We start from the raw sequence: 19384 nt of genomic DNA, 5'->3' as shown, positions 1-19384 counted from the left end.
ATGAGACTGATGCGAACATCAGCATGCAAATAGTAGTCCAGATTTTACATCGTAAAATGAATTTTAATATTTTATATATAATATGTATTTATATATTATATTATTATATATATAATATATATATATTATAACCTATTATTGGTATAGTGCATCAATATAAAATACATTAGAAATTATACATATGTATATATATATATATATATGCCTGTGTATATATACATATATATGTATATATTTATATAAATTTTCACTCTAATTACCTGTATACTTAATGATGATACCTTAGTGGAAGCGTTACAGAAAGTGGGTACAAAAGAGCATTAATCCACCAGTGAATTGGATTATACTACCGCAACAGATCTCATCCTATCCCGCTGGTCGCTAAAACCATTTTTGTATTAAACCCCACTGATTCCAGCAATCTGGAATCCCCACTTCCAGCTCAGTCCTTGATAGCAGGCCTGCAGAAGCACCACTGGAAGATGATGATGGTGATGATGGCCCCTCCGGCCGCCATGAAGCTCGGCCCGACGATGACCAGGGCGTTGTTGTAGCCGTAGGCGGCCAGCCTGGAGTGCTCCGGCCCGCCCAGCCCGTCTCGCGTGCAGTTGTCTGGTGGAGGGAAAAGAGAGTTAAGTATATCTCAGCTTCACCATCCCACTGAGCTGATTTAACGGCTCTCCTAGGGCTGCTGGCCCGAAGGATTATATAGATAGTTTGACGTGGCTAGGAACCTATATACTACAGCTTATTGTGGGATCCGAACCACATCGAGAAATGAGTTTCTATCGCCAGAAATGAATTCCTCTGACCCCGCGTGGGCAGAGAGAGAATCGAACCCGGACCCACTACAGACTGGTAGGCGAGCACGTAACCACTCGTCCGACGAGGACATTCTGGTGCAGGGAAAAGAAATTTATTGGGGTCTTCGGTTAGTTTTAGACATTGTCAAAGAAACCTGGCTAAGGAGAAGGAGAGAACCGTTGAAATAACCAGGAAAGTACAGAACGTTCAAGGTGCGGGAACAAGTGCAAGACCAGGAAAGCCTGACGAAGGGAAACGTGTTGAGTGAAAGAGCTAGAGGTTAGGGTAATCCAGGGGCAGGAGATTTGTGGGAATTGTGTGGGATATAGCTATATAGGTCAGGAAAATTTGACAATAATGCGGGTTAAGTGAGAGGGGGCCTTAAAGGAGAAAAGTCTCGAGAAATATGAGGCAGCATCTGGTGGGATGATGATAAAGTTATTAGGGCATCATACTCGAACCAAGAAATGAGAGATAAAATGACAACATTGAAAAAGTGATGTCTGTTATAACACACCTACGGAGGAAATGCCAAAGAAATCTAGCGGGTTATAAAGTGATTAAATCCCACTTGTATTTGGGGAGTAAATGTTACTGGTGACCATAGAATGAAAAAAGATCTAAATCACAGAGCAAAGAGAAACACAGACTACAGAAGGAGCTTTTCACAAGTTCGTAAACTGCTAGAGAATAATGTCCAAGGAAGCTTAAACTACAGGGAATCTAATCTGCGTCTTCTTTGCCTTTTTTCTATGCACGAAAAAGCGTTTGTGACGCCAAGTCATGATGTGCTGAATACATATAAATCGATTTTGGTGCCGTTGAACTGTTTTATATATATATATATATATTATATATATTATATATATATATATATATATATATTCATATATATATGTATATATATATATATATATATATATATATATATATATATATATATATATATATAAATTTTACTTAACCACCAGTTAGCGAAAGAAATTGCCTGTCATATTTTCACTCCTAATTACCTGTATGATACCTGTATACTTAATGATGATACTTTAGTGGAAGCGTTACAGAAAGTGGGTACAAAAGAGCATTAATCCACCAGTGAATTGGATTACTACCGCAACAGATCTCATCCTATATCCCGCTGGTCGCTAAAACCATTTTTGTATTATACCCCACTGTAACGTCTTTTTATAAACAAAAAAAAGTTATTGATGAAAAAAATTAACAATGCTAGATGTGACAATAGTGATGATGATGAACAGGAAGTAGATTAAAAACTAACAACAACTGCAACAGAAAACAGTTATTCGAAATGCGCATAACAGGATTGACTTCTACTCACATCCCCTTTCTAGTCGGTAGGCGATGCCAGTAAGAACGGCGCCGACCGTATACAGCATGACGCTCGCAATGATGGTCATGACTATTATCATCTTGTAGCCGCGGGAGTTGGACTCTTCCTTGGCGGCTCTCGCTTTGTCCATCTGCAAAAGTCAAGTTTATGAATGAATCAACCACTGTCAAGTTTATGAAGGAATCAACCAATTGTCAAGTTTATGAAGGAATCAACCAATTGTCAAGTTTATGAAGGAATCAACCAACTGTCAAGTTTATGAAGGAATCAACCAACTGTCGAGTTTATGAATGAATCAACCAACTGTCAAGTTTATGAATGAATCAACCAACTGTCAAGTTTATGAATGAATCAACCAACTGTCAAGTTTATGAAACGAAATCCAAGCAACTGGTCAAGTTTATGACGAATCCAACAAGCGTCAAGTTTATGAATTGAATCAAGCGCTTGTCAAGTTTAATGAAAGATCCAAGGCAGTGTCAAGTTTTATGAATGAATCAAGCAGCTGTCAAGCTTATGAATGAATCAAGCAGCTGTCAAGTTTATGAATGAATCAAGCAGCTGTCAAGTTTATGAATGAATCAAGCAACTGTCAAGTTTATGAATGAATCAAGCAACTGTTAAGTTTATGAATGAATCAAGCAGCTGTCAAGTTTATGAATGAATCAAGCAGCTGTCAAGTTTATGAATGACTCAAGCAGCTGTCAAGTTTATGAATGAATCAAGCAGCTGTCAAGCTTATGGAATGAATCAAAGCAGGCTGTCCAAGTTTATGAATAATCAAGCACGGTCAATTTATGATGAATCAAGCAACGTCAAGTTTATGAATGAATCAAGCAACGGTTTGTTTATGAATGAAATCAAGGTCAGCGTCAAGTTTATGAATGAATCAAGCAGCTGTCAAGTTTATGAATGAATCAAGCAGCTGTCAAGTTTATGAATGAATCAAGCAGCTGTCAAGTTTATGAAGGAATCAACCAACTGTCAAGTTTATGAATGAATCAAGCAGCTGTCAAGTTTATGAATGAATCAAGCAGCTGTCAAGTTTATGAATGAATCAATCAACTGTCAAGTTTATGAATGAATCAAGCAGTTGTCAAGTTTATGAATGAATCAAGCAGCTGTCAAGTTTATGAAGAATCCAAAGCAGCTTGTCCAGGTTAAGAGTGAATCGATCAATCTGTCAAGTTTATGAAATGATGCAAGCAGCTGCAAGTTATGATGAATCAAGCAGCTGTCAAGTTTATGAATGAATCAAGCAACTGTCAAGTTTATGAATGAATCAACCACTGTCAAGTTCACGAGTGAATCAACCAACTGTCAAGTTTATGAATGAATCAATCAGTTGAGGTTTCATCGTGTTAACTTGCTGTTACAAATCATGAAGTACATTTTTCACTGTGACGTCTTAGTACCTGATATTTTTGTGTGGAATTTTTTTGCAAAATAACCAATCATTTTCGTTTTAATATTCGATAATGGAGAAAACCGTGATCGCTTTAGCTACGTATTTATTTTCTTTCTTTTTCCTATCTCAGATCTCTTCTTTCTGTGCTTCCTGTTGCCTTTTGTAACGTCTTTTTAAAAACTAACGCCATGTTCTTTAGAAGCCTGAATTTCAAGTCAGTAGTGGCCCCTGCAGGCTTGGTCTACTATCTGAATAGGGTTCCTCTTCTGAAGTAGATTTGCTCCAACTCATTAAGCAGGGTTTCGTAGGTCATTTGATGTCATTTAGGTATCATTATTTTCAAATAATAATTTTCATATTTTTCCTCCATAGCTCTCCGACTTCACCAATACATTTTGTAACTAACCGCCGTATAGGGGTAGTGCCGTCAGTGCACCTCATGCTGTGCACTGTAGGCATTACTTAGATGTATTATCTTTCCATTTCACCAGTATTTACATAGTACCGGAGCCTGCTAGGGTTACGAAAGACTATCTGAGAAACCTGGGCGCTGTAGTACCCTTCTGGCTCCAACCACCTCAGATGAGGAAAGGTTATGATGAGAGATTATGGTTTACTAATCCCTGAATTTGTCAAGGAGGTTGGAATTTGTCTTCATTGAGAAGCACATATCGAAAACGAGTTTTCCTGCCCAAGATTCGAACCCCATGCACTAGCGGTTGCAAGAGCTAACTTTGAATCAAACTATTGCCGTGTGTGTGTGTATATATATATATACTGTAATTTTATAGAGGTAATTATATAATTTGCAAAATGCAGTGTTCAGCTACAATCGCTAGCTTTAGTAATAACCGTTCATCCCAGGGATATTTAAAGGCTTGCAAAATATAGATTCAATCGCTGAACATGAAGCTGAAATCGGCACTTATTCACCACTATGTTGCACAAGTTCCCGAGTTACAATTTCACAATAAATTCAGAGATACAAATTTGTCAGTCTGTGTTTCCGCCGAGCTGGGAATGAATCCGCCTTTTCTTGCGTCTATTGAATATTTGTGTACGTGTATTTGCAAATAAATTGTATAAACAGATGTTTTCTTACCTTGAGTATTTTGAGGTGTTCGTCTGTCTGAAGTAGTAGTGGCGACTGGCTCACTAACAGACAACAAAGGGTTATCTCTTAGTTCACGGGACATCCTGCGGCGTGGAGCCATGCAGGGTTCTTTCTACCATCCAAGTGTTCTCTCTTCGAATGATAAACATTTAAGTCAGAATCTCTCTCTCCCATTCTCTGAGTGTTGGCGAGGCATTTCATAGACTCTAAAACCATTTAATTCTAGGCTATGACAGACAGAAGAGCAGAAAAAGATACAGTTTTGTTAATATCACAAGAAGTACTACAGATCTTTTTTTATCATGGTTTCGCAACGAAAAATTTGGGATTTCATTATCTCAGAGCGCATCCTGTCTCCGATGATCTAAATGTCAAATACAGCGGCAAGATGTCGCGTCCAAGACGCTGTAACGTCGAGACCTATGTGAAACATCTGTGCATCTATTCCCACAGCTTCTTATCCCCTTCACTCCCTCACCCACTGATAGAAGAAGACCCGTGAACAGAGCGTCAATCTCATACACATCAAATACTTATAAATTTATGAATTTACGAATACCAACTACCCCTTGGCCCACGTCATTTTCGAAAGTTTTAGACCGTTTTTTATTTTTCATTTACTACACTCTCGTAAGAGTCATTTCTGATAACGCCCCCGAGCAGCGATATTGCCGTTGCCTCATATCCGGTAGACCATGGGAGATTTAGATCTCGGGTGACATTAGACCTCAAAGTGAGAGATTCGTTTGCTTTAGTGATTCTGTGATTTTTTTTCTGGGGTGGGGGCTGAGGAGAGGATGTGGTATAACCTCTTCTTGTGGGGTCTACTATATAGCCCTTTCTTACAGCAGGAATTTCTCCGATTCGGGGAGGAAGACTTCAGTGTGGCCGTTTAATTTATAGTTATTTGTCGGTCTCCGATTGGTCTTGCAAAATAATTCTCTCTCTCTCTCTCTCTCTCTCTCTCTCTCTCTCTCTCTCTCTCTCTCTCTCTCTCTCTCTCACACACACACGACAGTATAGGAAGAAAACCAAATTATTTAAACTGAGAATGACATTCTCCAAACTTCAGGTCCCTAAAGACAATTTCTATCATGAATATGCTTCTTACTTTATTTTATTGCACACCCATAACCAAAGGTTGTGTGTGTGTGTGTGTGTGTATATATATATATATATATATATATATATATATATATATATATATATATATATATGTATATGGTATATATATATATATATATATATATATATATATATATATATAGTACCCACATGTCTATTATTTTTCCAAAAAAAACAAACAAACCTGTGGATATGTGCGATAAACAAAAATCACGTTGGGCTAAAGTTATTATAATCTTATATATAATATATATATATATATATATATATATATAATATATATATATATATAATATATATATATATACTACACACGTCAGTGCATAACTTCCCAAGGAAGACTGAAAATATACAATTCAAGCTTTTACTTAAATGAGATAAAGGATCAATGATTATGTAAAGCGTGGTTGAAAAGTCTTTAAAATGTCAAATGTTTTCACAAAATTAACGATTTATAATTATTGAATGGAATAAGGTGTTGCTATTGTTTTACAAAACTGTTCAAAATTATCAATTAACATAAATTCATATTCTTTTGTTAGCTTTTTTATTTCTTTAATTACAGGCATTTTCTTTTTTTTAAATAATTACTGAAATATTGCTTGTTTGTTTACATATCTCGTAAATATTTAATGTGGTTTATTTTTCAATGTGTAGTTGCTGTCGTCTGTTCGTCTTGTTGACATGATGTATGAATAATATGCACCTTTTAGAATTTGAAAATACTTTTTCCTATAATCTTCTCATTTCAGTACCATATCTGAATTGTGAAACGTCACAAATTGTTTGTATACCTTACACGTATTAATTGAATGTGTGAATGAAAGATTTCCGTAATATTGATAATTTGAAAATATTTTTTACGCACTTAAGCGAGCGTTCTTTTTCTGTGGAGTGGAATTAGACGTCGCTGTGCATCTCTTGTTTTGTTGAAGTTGACAAGTATACCCGGCTAAACCTTCCAAATGAAGAAAAGTAAGTCCATTTTGTCCTCGTTGTCCCATTTGTCGGTGCCTCGTGTTAATTTAGATTTAAAGAATGTTAGTTAAAACATGTATCTAGATTGTGTATGTTACTGTCTGTATTTTGTATATTCAATGTATATGGCCCCGAGCTGTAATAAAACATATTATTATTATTATTATTATTATTATTATTATTATTATTATTATTATTATTATTATTATTATTATTATTATTATTATATACTACACACGTTAATGCATAACTTCCCAAGGAATACTGAAAATATACAGTTCAAGCTTTTACTTAAATGAGATAAAGAATCAATGATTATGGAAGCGAGGTTGAAAAGTCTTTAAAATGTCAAATGTTCACAAAATTAGCGATTTATAATTATTGAAATGAAATAAGGTGTTGCTATTGTTTTACAAACTGTTCAAAATTATTAATTACGTAACATAAATTTCATATTCTTTTGTTAGCTTTGTTTTATTTCTTTAATTGCAGGCATTTTCTTTTTTGTTAATAATTACTGAAATATTGCTTGTTTGTTTACATATTTGGTAAATATTTAATGTGGTGTATTTTTCAATGTGTAGTTGCTGTCGTCTGTTCGTCTTGTTGACATGATGTATGAATAATATGCTACCTTTTAGGATTTGAAAATACCTTTTCCTATAATCTTCTCATTTCAGTACCATATCTGAATCGTGAACGTCACAAATTGTTGTATACCTTACACGTATATTAATTTGAATGTGTGAATGAAAAATTTCCCTAATATTGGTAATTTGAAAATATTTTTTCACGCACTTAAGCGAGCGTTCTTTTTCTGTGGAGTGGAATTAGACGTCGCAGTGCATCTCTTGTTTTGTTGAAAGTTGACAAGTGTATACCCGGCTAAACCTTCCAAATGAAGAAAAGTAGGTCCATTTTGTCCTCATGTTTCCCATTTGTCGGTGCCTCGTGTTAATTTAGATTTAAAGAATGTTAGTTAAAACAAATGTATTCTTTTAGAGCCTTGTTTGGAATGCGGTTACGGTTTAAGGTCGAACCCTAAGCTACGGCAAGCTTCCTTGGCAAAAGCTGAAGTAGACATTTTTTAAGAACCTAGCTAATTAACTTATTCATCTTAATCTAATTAAGCCGTAAGCTTAGCGTCCTGAATGACAAACCCCTCCCCCCTCACTTTCTTAGGCTACATTCCTAAAGCCTTAGTAGTAGCATAGGCTATCGTAGTATAAGTAGCTATACTAGCTACCTACTACCTAGCCTAGTAGGTACCTAGTAGACGTAGCTAGGCTATATTTTGTTGTGTAATGAATGCTAGCTTTTGCCACAACTGTAGACGACGCTTATATTAACCATTAAAAGTTTTCCCGTAGATTTTTGGACATTTTTTATTTTGGGTATAGCCTATAGGCTAGTAGGTAGGTACTAGTATGCAGTGGTATTTCCATAGTATAAGTATTCCGCGGTGAGCTACACTGGCAATTGACGTTTTCCTATGTTACTTTACTTGCTGTACAAAATTTGAAAGTAATATTTATTTGGCCGACTCTAACTAGGTATACTGTAATTTACCTTTGAAGAGTACCTACTTGACGGTACCAACGGGTGCAATGTACCGATGTATAGAGTTCAAAGGTAAATAACAGTTTAGTTACAGTGAAACGAAAAAAATATTCCCTTGAACTCTTGTAAAGCAAGTAAAATAACAGGAAAACGTCAACAGCCATGGTCTAGCTCGCAGCAGAATAGTTAGCTATATGGATCTACCCAAAGCTCTTTGGAAATGATTATCATGCGGCCAGTAATAAAGTCACACTAAAAACAGTTAAAAAAAAAAAATCACAATTTTGACTAGGGAAAAAATCACGATAATTAACAGTCTTTTGTTTGAGCCTATGTTTTTACGGCAATCCCAACAGGCTTGTACTAAACATGCCGGAAAAGTGGATACATACCAGTGTTAAAACCCTTGGGGGAGTCACTCCCTACTTAGGAAATATTAATGTGACTTTTTTACTTAGATTCGATTATGTAGCGTATGACAGGCCTATGTTGTTTAATAATAATTTTTTACATCACCCCCTATTGTGATATAATTTTCGTAATTCTACAGAAGAGTTCCACATACAGGTATCGTTTATTAATAAAAATTTGTGTGAACAATGTAGAAAAGTTTATATACTATATTGGAGTATAGTCTAGGTGAGATGATTTGAGAAATTCACCAAGATAATTTCAGAAATGTACTGTCTTATTTATATCTTTATGATAATCCCAAGGGGAAGGCACTGAACTTGGTATATACCCCACGGAGCTCTTTTGAGTGAAAATTGAAACTACTAGCCTACCATGGCCTGGTTCCTGTCGGTCTCTGACCGGAATATTTTCCAACTTTTCCCCATATTTTTGTCTACGCATGTGTCTGTTTATGTTTACTATAGTATTTGCTGTCATTGTTTCATGTTCATCCCCAAGGGGCTGGTACGAGGTTAAACACGGTGCCCATTTTGCACGTAAATTAGAAGGGTGCTTAGACTGCGATAGTAGTTTCAAGTTTTACTTATTTTTGTAGAATTATGACCAATTTCAGTAGTTTATTTTTATTTGTTTATGGAAATTGCTTTTCCAGTTTGAATCATTTGCAGTAGCTCATGAAGTCACTGCATGGTTGCACATGCAGTGTTGCTGTTGCACCATTCCGTGTTGCTTTTTTTTTTTTTTTTTTTTTTTTTTTTTTTTTTTTGCACCAGTGTAAACATTCTTTTTTATTATTAGTTGATAATTAATATGTTAATGTTACATAATGTTTTTTTTATTTTGTCATGTGTTATGTGGTAGCATCATAGAATTTCCATTCAGTTGTATGATTAGTTTTTACTTCTTCTTCCTTCATGCTTTCTGGTTCAGAAAGGACATAACTTGTCTATTGTCATGAAATGATCGAAATAGGCTAGTTGATAACAATGGCATGTATTCTAAAACTAGTAAAATATGGTTTTTCTGACAGTTTTTGATATGATCCTGACAAATGAGTGAAGGAACCCCAGTGAGAAACCATACCTTTTAGGTCAGGTTACATAAGGTAGGTTAAATTAAGTGTGTCTTTGGTTTTTAACTCATTTCCCTCCCCCTTTCCCACATTACAATGGATAGAAAAACCATGTCTCACAAGTTGTAGAAAATACTAAATTTGCAAAAAATTTTTAAATCTTCACCAAGCTCTGCAAATGTAAGATTGGCTAAGTTGGTGGCTTACTTCTATTTTTTTCATTAGTCAACTTAGGCGTGGTGATTTTGACAAATTACACATATATTATTATTCAGAAAGCAAAACCTACTCATATAGAACAAGCCTACAGGGGCCACTTGACTTTATTTCAATCTTCCAAAGAACAGTATATTTCAAGCTTCCAAAGACTAAGGAGTTCATTTGAAAGAAATTACTAAAGATAATAGGAAATACAGAAAAATGAGATCAGTTGTTAAAAAGATGAATAAATTATTAGATAAATAGGCAAAAATGTAAATAAATTTATTACTACACAGTGAAATTATTTTAGGTTAGTAATGCATTGCATCTGTGCTTGAATGTTTGAGGTTACAATTGAACTTCATCTTGAGGGAGACTGTTCTACGGTACAACAGTGTGAGGAATATAAGACCTCTGGAACAGAGAAGTTCGACAGCATTGCATATTTCCTGAATGTTAGTACTGCTACTGAGCAAATATAGTCTTTCTCACAGGGAAAGAGGTTCAGGGACCAATTGTGATACTCTTTGCTATTGTGAATGTTTGGTTATCTGTTACAACCTTCGTTCTGTTGCGAACAGTAATGAGGGACCCTCATGGGAAACCCAGGTTTTAGGCAGTGAGATTGAAAGAGTTTAATGTAGGGATGGGTTACATTATATATAACTAACCTTCCCTAATGCAATCTAATCTAGGATGTTCCTGCTGCTGTCAAGTCCTACCAGATAGAGGGACTTTGCTCCACTCTTCCCTAGGACTCAGTTTAATTCATAAAATCACCCCCCCCCCAACTTTTGGACCCAAGGACCTTCCAAAACCTTCAGAAATGGCTCTTCAAAAAAAGCAAAAGGACATTGCAGAGAGATGCCTTTATTCCTGAAAGAGAAGAGAATAACCTCAGGGTACCTAGCAGTACATATATGTAGACAAAGATAGCACAGCTATAGGTAAAGAAACCAAAAATTATACAGAAGTTAGTAATCCATTCTTCTGGGGAAACATAAAATGAATCTTATGGTTGGTTCAACATCACAAACATTTTGGAAAGCATTCATTTGTTGTTAGCCATAAAAGTTCTACTCTAATCACAAAGAGATAACTTAGCACGTTAAATTAAATGCAACTGTACGAATATTCTTTTTAGTAACAGCATTATCCACATCTGTCTTGAAGGATACACTCCTCACCCATAGAACTCCTGGACACCATTTTTCACATTTTGTATTTTGTTTTTATGATATCGCCATTTGGTCATCAGCATGAAATATAAATACATAAACTGAAAATTGTTAGTTATGTTTGTCATTCCAATGTTGACAATTTAGACCTGACAAAACAAAAGAGTGGACCCTATATCTTCTTCAAAGTAACTTCATTTGGGACTAGATTATTTTGTTTTATAAGATGTGCTGAATTATGTTGCTACTGATAGTCATGAACATGTACACAGTAATATAACAAATTATCTTCTTGCATATCTCATGAGCTACATATTTGTCTGATCGCTTATCCTGTGTGTTATGTATCTTTAATTATTATTGCTTAGCCAAGCCAAATGTATTTTCATACTTTTATGTATTATCCAAAAATGATAATAGGCACCACATTTGGAAAAACCAAAAACCAGGGAATGGTATGGTACCAACAGGAATGATGAAATGATTTTATAACACAAGTAAACTAGTTAAGAAAAATAACATTAAAGTTTATGTCAGTAAGCACAGTGATAATTACTATATAACATAAGCTAACATTCTGCATCCTATCTAACCCCTCTTTTAGCTTATGCTTTTAAAATTGTGGAAGCGCTATTGCAGGGATACATCCTAACCTAAATTAATACACCATATCTCTCCTAATTTGAGAGCCCCTTCCTCCCTGGATCCCTGTTAACCTTTGAGAAAAAGAGTGGCTGCTGTATGTACAGGTAGTCTTTACTCCTTGGACACCCTAACTTAGCTTATCCTTCTTAGCATATTTCAGAAAGTTCAAAATGTATGTGTGGGTCTTTTGATGTTCTTAGCATTTTGATTTGTGGTTTCATCATGTTTAAAATTCTCTTAAGTATTTTTTATCATCAGTGATATATTGAAAATCTTGGGTCATGCCTTAATATATAGGTGTCTTGGCAGCTTTCCGGTAATAGTTCACCTCCTTATGTGAAGAGTGGCACGTTTTTTACCAGTACCTAAATGCTATATAAGTTATTGGTATTTAAGGTAATCAGCCCAATTTCTGGTTCAATTTTTATGAAATTGTAAGCACCCACCAATATTCTTGATAAATTTACTTATAGAGTTTAAGAGTATACCATAATTGTCTTAGCTTAAAATCCTTGGCAGGGTTAGGATGGGGGAGTTTAGATCATGAAAACTAGTTATGGGTAGCATCAGTATCAAGGTTAATGCTGTCCTGAGAAATGCAAGTTAGCCCATGGGAAGTGTGTTTAGGTTATGGGCTTGTCTAAGCAAGAGGCTTCATAATTTACTCTTAGCTAAGAAGGACATTGGTTGCAGTGGTATCCTAGATGCTTGGATTATCTTTGCTTAATTAATTGTTACAAGAAAGATGATAGGTTTGTATAAGACAAGTTAAATTTTCACCAAGAGCATTAAACTTGGCACAGCATATATTTTCCTAATTGCTTAGCCTATCTTAAAACTTGAAAAGAGTTCATTTCCAGTGATTAAGAGGGTCTAATTTTGCTGTGCCATGTAGAACAGGTTAGTAAGGAGGGGTTGGGTTGGAATATATAGACTAGTGTACTTGATGAATGTTGTCATTACCTATTTGTTGGTGTGGGTTAAACTCTTTCTAGTAGGTTAAACAACTGGTTTTTTTTTTTTTTTTTTTTTTTTTTTTTTTTGCAAACCCTCACCCTGTATAATAATGGGAATTTTCTATTTCACATGCACTACTGCTTTCTTGCACTCACCTTAATTTGCTTACTCACCTTAACTTGCTCCATATTGAAAGCGTATTAATTTCCTGAAGTGTATACTAGTATACAGTATTGGTATTTTTTCCTGTGTAGTCAACATTGATAGAGCACAGTTGTGTTTATACCCTACCTTGAAATCACACACTGTTTAATATAATGCTGAAAACCTTATTGTAGTTTTAATGAAATTTACAAAGATAAAGGTTGTTTACATTCCACAGCAATGGAATATGAAGAACAACGACGTGGCCGCGGCCGTGGAAGAGGGAGAGGAAGGCCACGAGGTAGAGCTAGAGCACCTCCGAGGGGGCTGAGGGTCAACAGAAGAAATAAGGTTTGTTTTTTATTACATTTTCTCTCTGCAGTAATAATGAAGTTTTTGAGTATTACAATTAAATAGTGATGGACTGTTATCTTTGTTTTTCTCCATGTCAACTACTATACGTATGTAATTTAGTTTTGGAAAAAAATTACATACTATTTGCATCAATGTGAAACAAGTGTATTCCTCAACTTTAAGGAACAGTAAGCTGGGAAATGATAAGAAATCACTTTTTGAAGTTGGGTTCCCATTTGTACCATGAATAACTTTCTTTTTCAAAGTAAAACAGTAATTTTAATCAGTTTAGTTAAAGTATAAAGTTAAAACCTTATTTGGGATCTCTTACCTACTGTTGAAGGTAGCATATATTTCCACACCAATTAGACTATGAGATATAAGTTATCTTAACAGTAGGTAAGTATCCAAATATGATACTTTTATAATATAATCATGTTTTGTTTATACTTACCAAGTAATTACATAGCTAAGTACTTAAAAATACTTAGCTATGTAATTACTTGGTAAGTTACTTAAACAAAAAATAAATTTTATTATGAAAATTTGTATTATACTTGCCAATCTCCTTACATGGGTAAAATCAGAAAATCTGCCTACCTAGAGAAAGTGGTTAGCAGTATTGAAATCAATGAAAGTTTTGCATTGTAAGACTGCAAATACATATACAGAGCTGTTCCAGAACCCTGTAATGATTGTTAAATTCTCAGAAGTTTGAGAACGCGGAGACATTTTCATAAGTAACTCCATGGCTTCCCACAAGTGCCAGCACATTACTAACAACACGGAAGTGAAAAACATTGTTTATAATTTCACAGGACCTTCGTCACATTAATCGTACTATAGTAAACTACACAAAATAACCAGTTGAGTGTGTAATGTAAATATTATAATGGACTTAGTACGTTTCAAGTATTTTTACATCTTGGATGCTCATGCTATGGTAAACTTTTGAATATTGGGTTACTGTACAAGAGTACCAAAGGAGGTAAAAGATAACTGCATAATATTTGTTCACATTGCATACAAGATAATGAGAAATTGCTATGGGCAGCAGAGATGCAGAGGCTACACATTCAATTATCACAAGGCATTCACCGCTGGTACATAAAATTACTATATAGAATCTGACAATACGTAAGATTGTGTGATAAGGGTGTATAGGAGAAACACTCAACTCTTAAGTTAGACCTCACTTCAACGTATCTCAGCTTCTCAAGTATGCTGAATTCTTTATTGCAAGGTGTTAATTTAAATTGTTTTGTTGCAGCATAATGTATTTAAAGTTATCAAGAATTTATATTTATTGATGTCATCTTTTGATTGCTTTTTCTAGATAGAAAGTGAAGAAGAGGAAGAGGAGCCTCAACCTGATGAGAATGAGGCACCAAAGCCAAAGCACTGTGAGTCTAAATCCCATTTGTTGCACATAATTTTCAAAATCATATAATGTGTAAACATAAAATTCATGTAGAATATTGAAATGTTGTTTTAAGCTCAATAGTTTTCAAACAAAATATGTTTTGAATTATGAATTTTTTTTATGTAGAGTGTAAGATTATTTAGATTAACAAATTTACACGATAATGCTAGTTTCCAGTTTGAAAAGACAGTAAGATCTTAAATTGTATCCACCAATACCCTTGTGTTTGGTTAAGGATAGACAGAATCAAGTTGCTGGAAATAATTAGGGAAAGTACAGTACAGGGAACATTTTGTTTTAGTTGACAATGCATCCACTTTGTTCATTATGTTAAAAACATACTGTTTCAAAGAGATCATAATTTTATTTTTGATTACAAAAGTAATTTCATGAGACCCATTGTTAATTTATCAGACTCTTTAATCTGCTAATTTTAGTTATGGGACTTACCCAATAATTATGTAGATAAGAGTGTCCCTCACAGCTATATAATTAGTGGGTAAGTATATAAAACTATGTTTTATTATAAAAATGTAATTTTTTTTATGTAAGTTACTTGCCATTATACACAGAAAAAGATAATTTTTAGAATATTTTTAGTTGTTTAGAGTCACTTATTTTGTGATGTTTATGATTACAGATGACCAGGATTGTGACATTTCATCTCTTGAAGCGCCTACTTTCACTACATTGGACAGGGGCCCTCCTGCTCCCATGCTTCGGCTCACCTGGGACCATCCCGTGAATCTCATTGGAGAAAAGGTGCTTTCTCCAAGGATACACATTTGTGATTCCTGTAACAAACCTATTTTGATATATGGGAGGATGGTAAGTCTTGATGGTCAGTGGTCATTTGTTGCATAAGTTAATTCTAGTGAAAGGTTATATATTCCCATTAAGTACACTGTTGGTATGGATAGAATTAGATGCTTCTTCTAGTTTGGTGCTAAATGGTTTGGTGTTCCCATTTCAGCCATTTCTGTGTGACTTTTTATTCTCCAAAACGCCCAATACCATTGAAGTAGACATCTCTTTGCTTCATTGCCTCCCTTCTTGGTACAGTCCAGCCAAAATAAAAAAAAATGAAATTTTCACTAGTATGGCCATACTGTAATTTTTTGCAATTTTTCCTGTTGGATACAAACCGTTGTTTTTTTAAATGAAAGTTTCTCACTCCATACGTTAATGGATTTGTTGGCTATAGTACCTAGCTGAGGGACAGGAAAACTTAAGAGTACGAGTAGTAGCTGGACATACAGTAACTAAGTTGCAAAGAGGGATTAGTTTTTCAATGCATCAGTTAATAACTTTGCTGCCATTTCTGAATCTTTGTCCCAAGAGATTTCAGGGAATGTCTTTGCTCTTTTGTTGACTGCATTTCACAAATAGTAGTAGTGTAAAAAAGATCTAACAGCAGGGTTGGCTGGCTTGAGTTTGGTAGTTTGCTGGCAAGTGCCCTTACAAAGAGGTAAAGGTAGTCCCCAGTTTACAATGGATTTGGCTTACGACATTCTAGGTTATGACACTTTTCAATTATATTTATCAGAAATTATTTCCAGGGTTGCAACACTTGCAACACCAATGTAACGGAAGAAATATAACTCCAAAAATGCAAAATAATCAATAATTGAATGTTTTTTTTTTAATGAAAAATGCAATTAAAATGTAGTTTACATAGTTTTCAATACACCCAAGTCATTAAAAATAATGTTTTCTTAGGATTTTGACAATTTTCTGGCTTACGACATGTCTCAAAAACGGAACCCTATTCTTAAATTTGGGACTGCCTGTATATGTGTGTGGTATCTAGGTCACTTCTTTATCTGAACACAAATTCAGATATACTGTTGCAAACAGAAAACACATTTAATATTGTAACCTTGCTGAATGAGAATGTTTATTTTTAAGAATTATTATCCATGATAGATTTAAGAATGTTTATTATTAAGAATTATTATCCATGATAGTTTTCTTTATTTCAGATACCTTGTAAGCATGTGTTTTGCTTGTGCTGTGCTCGAAGAGAAGACCGCGTCTGTGCAAGATGTGGGGAAAGAGTTGTTCGAGTAGAACAAACGGGGCTTGGAACAGTTTTCATGTGCACATACACTATAAATAAAGCTGTTTGTAAGCGAACGTATCTCTCACAGCGAGACTTACAGGTATGACATTTACTATTACAAGATATTTACAATAAGCCTTCATGCGTCATGACATTATTTTCTTGGTTTTGGTAATAAGATAGAATATCTATTGATAATAAAGAAACTGAAGAGTGGCTGTATATGTTTGTGCTTCATATTGGATAGGTAGGCTCTGTCATTTAATTCATAGTCATACATATTGAAAACATAATTGAGACCTTTGACTGTGCTTTGGTAAAGAGAGAGGATAGTTAGGTTTTACAGTGTGTTTACCTTTGGTTTTTATTTTGAATAAAGTTGTATGAGGGCCATTTCAGAGATGCATTTGCTATTGGCCCAGAATAAGTCTGAGGCTTGAGTATTTAGAGGAAATTTGTATACATGAAGCCAAAGTTAACAGTACACATTTCTTTTTTTGGCTGGTTAACCATGCATGAGCATTACAAACTTGTAATACCAAAGTCTTTGTGAACAATGTATAAACCACACTGCTAAAATATGGTTTGGTATGATTTGTATAGAGTTCAGTGTTTCTTATGAAATTTGAAAACTTGGGAAGATATAATATCTTTGCATATTTTTTGCCCTTATTTGAATGGCATAAGCTAATTTCATAGATATTATAGCATTACTTGGCATGAAACTCATTTTTGTTTTGAAAATTTTATCATACGCACAGGAATGTCTGAAAATGATTTATATATAGTAAATATGATAGCACAATCAATGTTATATAAGTAAGAAAGAATAACGTTAAATAATGAAATACTGTGTAGTAATAGTAGTAGCACTAACATTCAAGGTATAGGCACTATACAGTGTTAATTATCAACATTTTAGTTAAAGAGATGATAGTGCAGTACAAGAATATGTATCGGTTTTTTTACTTATGTAGGATAATGGGATGAGCAGGAGCTTTAAAACATGTTATTTAAATTATAGGCTCACATTGATCATCGTCACATGAAAGTACCAGGAACAAGTAGTCATACAAAAGAAGAAGTTAAAGAGGAGCGTATCAGTCATCGAGATCCCAGAGGCGAAGGACGAGAGCAGAGAGCAGATCCAAGGAGTGATACACGGCAAGATCCAAGAGCTATGACAGACCCTAGAGTTGGAAAAGAAAATTACGAACATCGTGAGCCTTACCCTGCCCAATTCGCTCGGCAAGGTTCGGGGACCTTTACCAGTCCCCACTCACAGCCTCACCAGTCTCCATCAAGTCATCAAGGAGCAACGCATCATATATCGGCTATACCCGTAATGACGACACCCAGAACTAACCTCATCACTGTACCTATTCAAGACCCTCCTGAACACTCTCCTCATTCAACCTTCCAGCATTCTACTCCTACACACCCTCCACCCCACTTACCCCCAAATCATCCTCCCCCAACCCATAACTTCACAAGTCCACCCCCTGCTCACACACAGCCTCCTCCCAGCCACTCACAACCACCACCTTCTTATTCAACTTCTTTCACTACTCCATACACAACCCAGACCCCTCAGTTTACATATCCTCCCAATCCATCTGCACCACCTCCACCAAATCCTAATGTTCCTCCCCCTCCATATACAAATGTAGCACCTACTGTTCCACCTCCCACTACATATGGGAGTCAACCACAATATGACAGTCAGTACACATCAACCCAATGGTCAACACCTCCACAAGCTCCACCCAGTCACCCACCTGGACCTCCACCTCATCATGCACTACCTCCGTCGTCTCAATCCAACCAATATTACCGGAAAAGTTTTAAATTTTGAGGGACTTTGTTTGTGCATGGGGGCAAGATTGCAACACAAATCTGTTGTGTACCAGTGCTATTCACAGTGTACAAATGTGACAAATTATTTTGTCTATACATGGCGTACAAGTAATATCAATTGGTACTGTAATCCAGTACCTAATTATAGACTGATTTTATTATAGTTATATATAAAGTGCACCATTTTTACACATTGAATCATATCTTTTTGAGACCGCTAACAATTTTGTTGTAGTAGAGAATTGTGCCACATTTTTTATTTTTTGCAGTGAATGTGTTGGATGCAACATAAATTAGACTGGCTTACAGAATTGATTGTTCTCTTATTTTTTATTATTACCAAATTTCCACTGTTTGGTAAGGCAAAGTTCTCCCAAAAACATGAATGTGCATACTATTGACAGTGTAAAAATATTTTTCATTTTGCAATAACTTTGGGGAAATATGACAATGATGTGGCATACTTTCATTATAAGTAAATAGTAAATAGTAATTGATGTATTATTGGAAATTTTAGAACCTGTAATATTGAAATTTCTTTTTGAACTTTTTTCTACTTAACCCTTATACAACATAGAGTATTACCATATAGTATACATATCCCTGCGGTTGTGTTGTATCTCATTGCCACTTCCCAGTGACCCATCACATGCTTTTGGAGCTCTGAAAAGGTCAGCAATACTACTTTTAAAATCAAAACAATATACATATGAGGCTTGTCACTTGGTAGTGCATCC

The 19384-nt window shown here is 35.1% G+C and overlaps 2 protein-coding genes across 4 annotated transcripts in view; one reads left to right on the top strand and one right to left on the bottom strand.

The window, feature by feature from the left end:
* LOC135200007 (E3 ubiquitin-protein ligase Hakai-like) overlaps positions 1 to 19135 on the top strand; it is a 37231-nt gene extending 18096 nt beyond the window's left edge. Inside the window, exons 1-7 of one of the 3 annotated variants that reach the window (XM_064228210.1) lie at positions 7553 to 7688; positions 9785 to 9859; positions 13190 to 13302; positions 14642 to 14708; positions 15369 to 15556; positions 16711 to 16890; positions 17815 to 19135. In XM_064228210.1, coding sequence (XP_064084280.1) covers positions 13192 to 13302; positions 14642 to 14708; positions 15369 to 15556; positions 16711 to 16890; positions 17815 to 18645 — 1377 coding nt within the window. In that variant the 5' untranslated portion in view covers positions 7553 to 7688; positions 9785 to 9859; positions 13190 to 13191 and the 3' untranslated portion in view covers positions 18646 to 19135. Of the gene's footprint in view, positions 1 to 7552; positions 7689 to 9784; positions 9860 to 13189; positions 13303 to 14641; positions 14709 to 15368; positions 15557 to 16710; positions 16891 to 17814 lie in introns of those variants that run through there. The other 2 variants (XM_064228209.1, XM_064228212.1) reach the window with 2 other exon arrangements.
* On the bottom strand, positions 166 to 4826 carry LOC135200005 (uncharacterized). Its single transcript, XM_064228208.1, has 3 exons — positions 4666 to 4826; positions 2144 to 2285; positions 166 to 612 (listed from the first exon to the last, which is right to left on the bottom strand). The coding sequence occupies exons 2-3, from the start codon at positions 2283 to 2285 to the stop codon at positions 443 to 445; spliced, it is 312 nt and encodes a 103-aa protein (XP_064084278.1). The 5' UTR covers positions 4666 to 4826; the 3' UTR covers positions 166 to 442.
* Positions 19136 to 19384: the final 249 nt, after the last annotated feature.

This window comes from Macrobrachium nipponense, chromosome 26 (assembly GCF_015104395.2).
Source record: "Macrobrachium nipponense isolate FS-2020 chromosome 26, ASM1510439v2, whole genome shotgun sequence".
Lineage (NCBI taxonomy): Eukaryota > Metazoa > Arthropoda > Malacostraca > Decapoda > Palaemonidae > Macrobrachium > Macrobrachium nipponense.
This window is presented reverse-complemented; position numbering and strand designations above follow the sequence as displayed.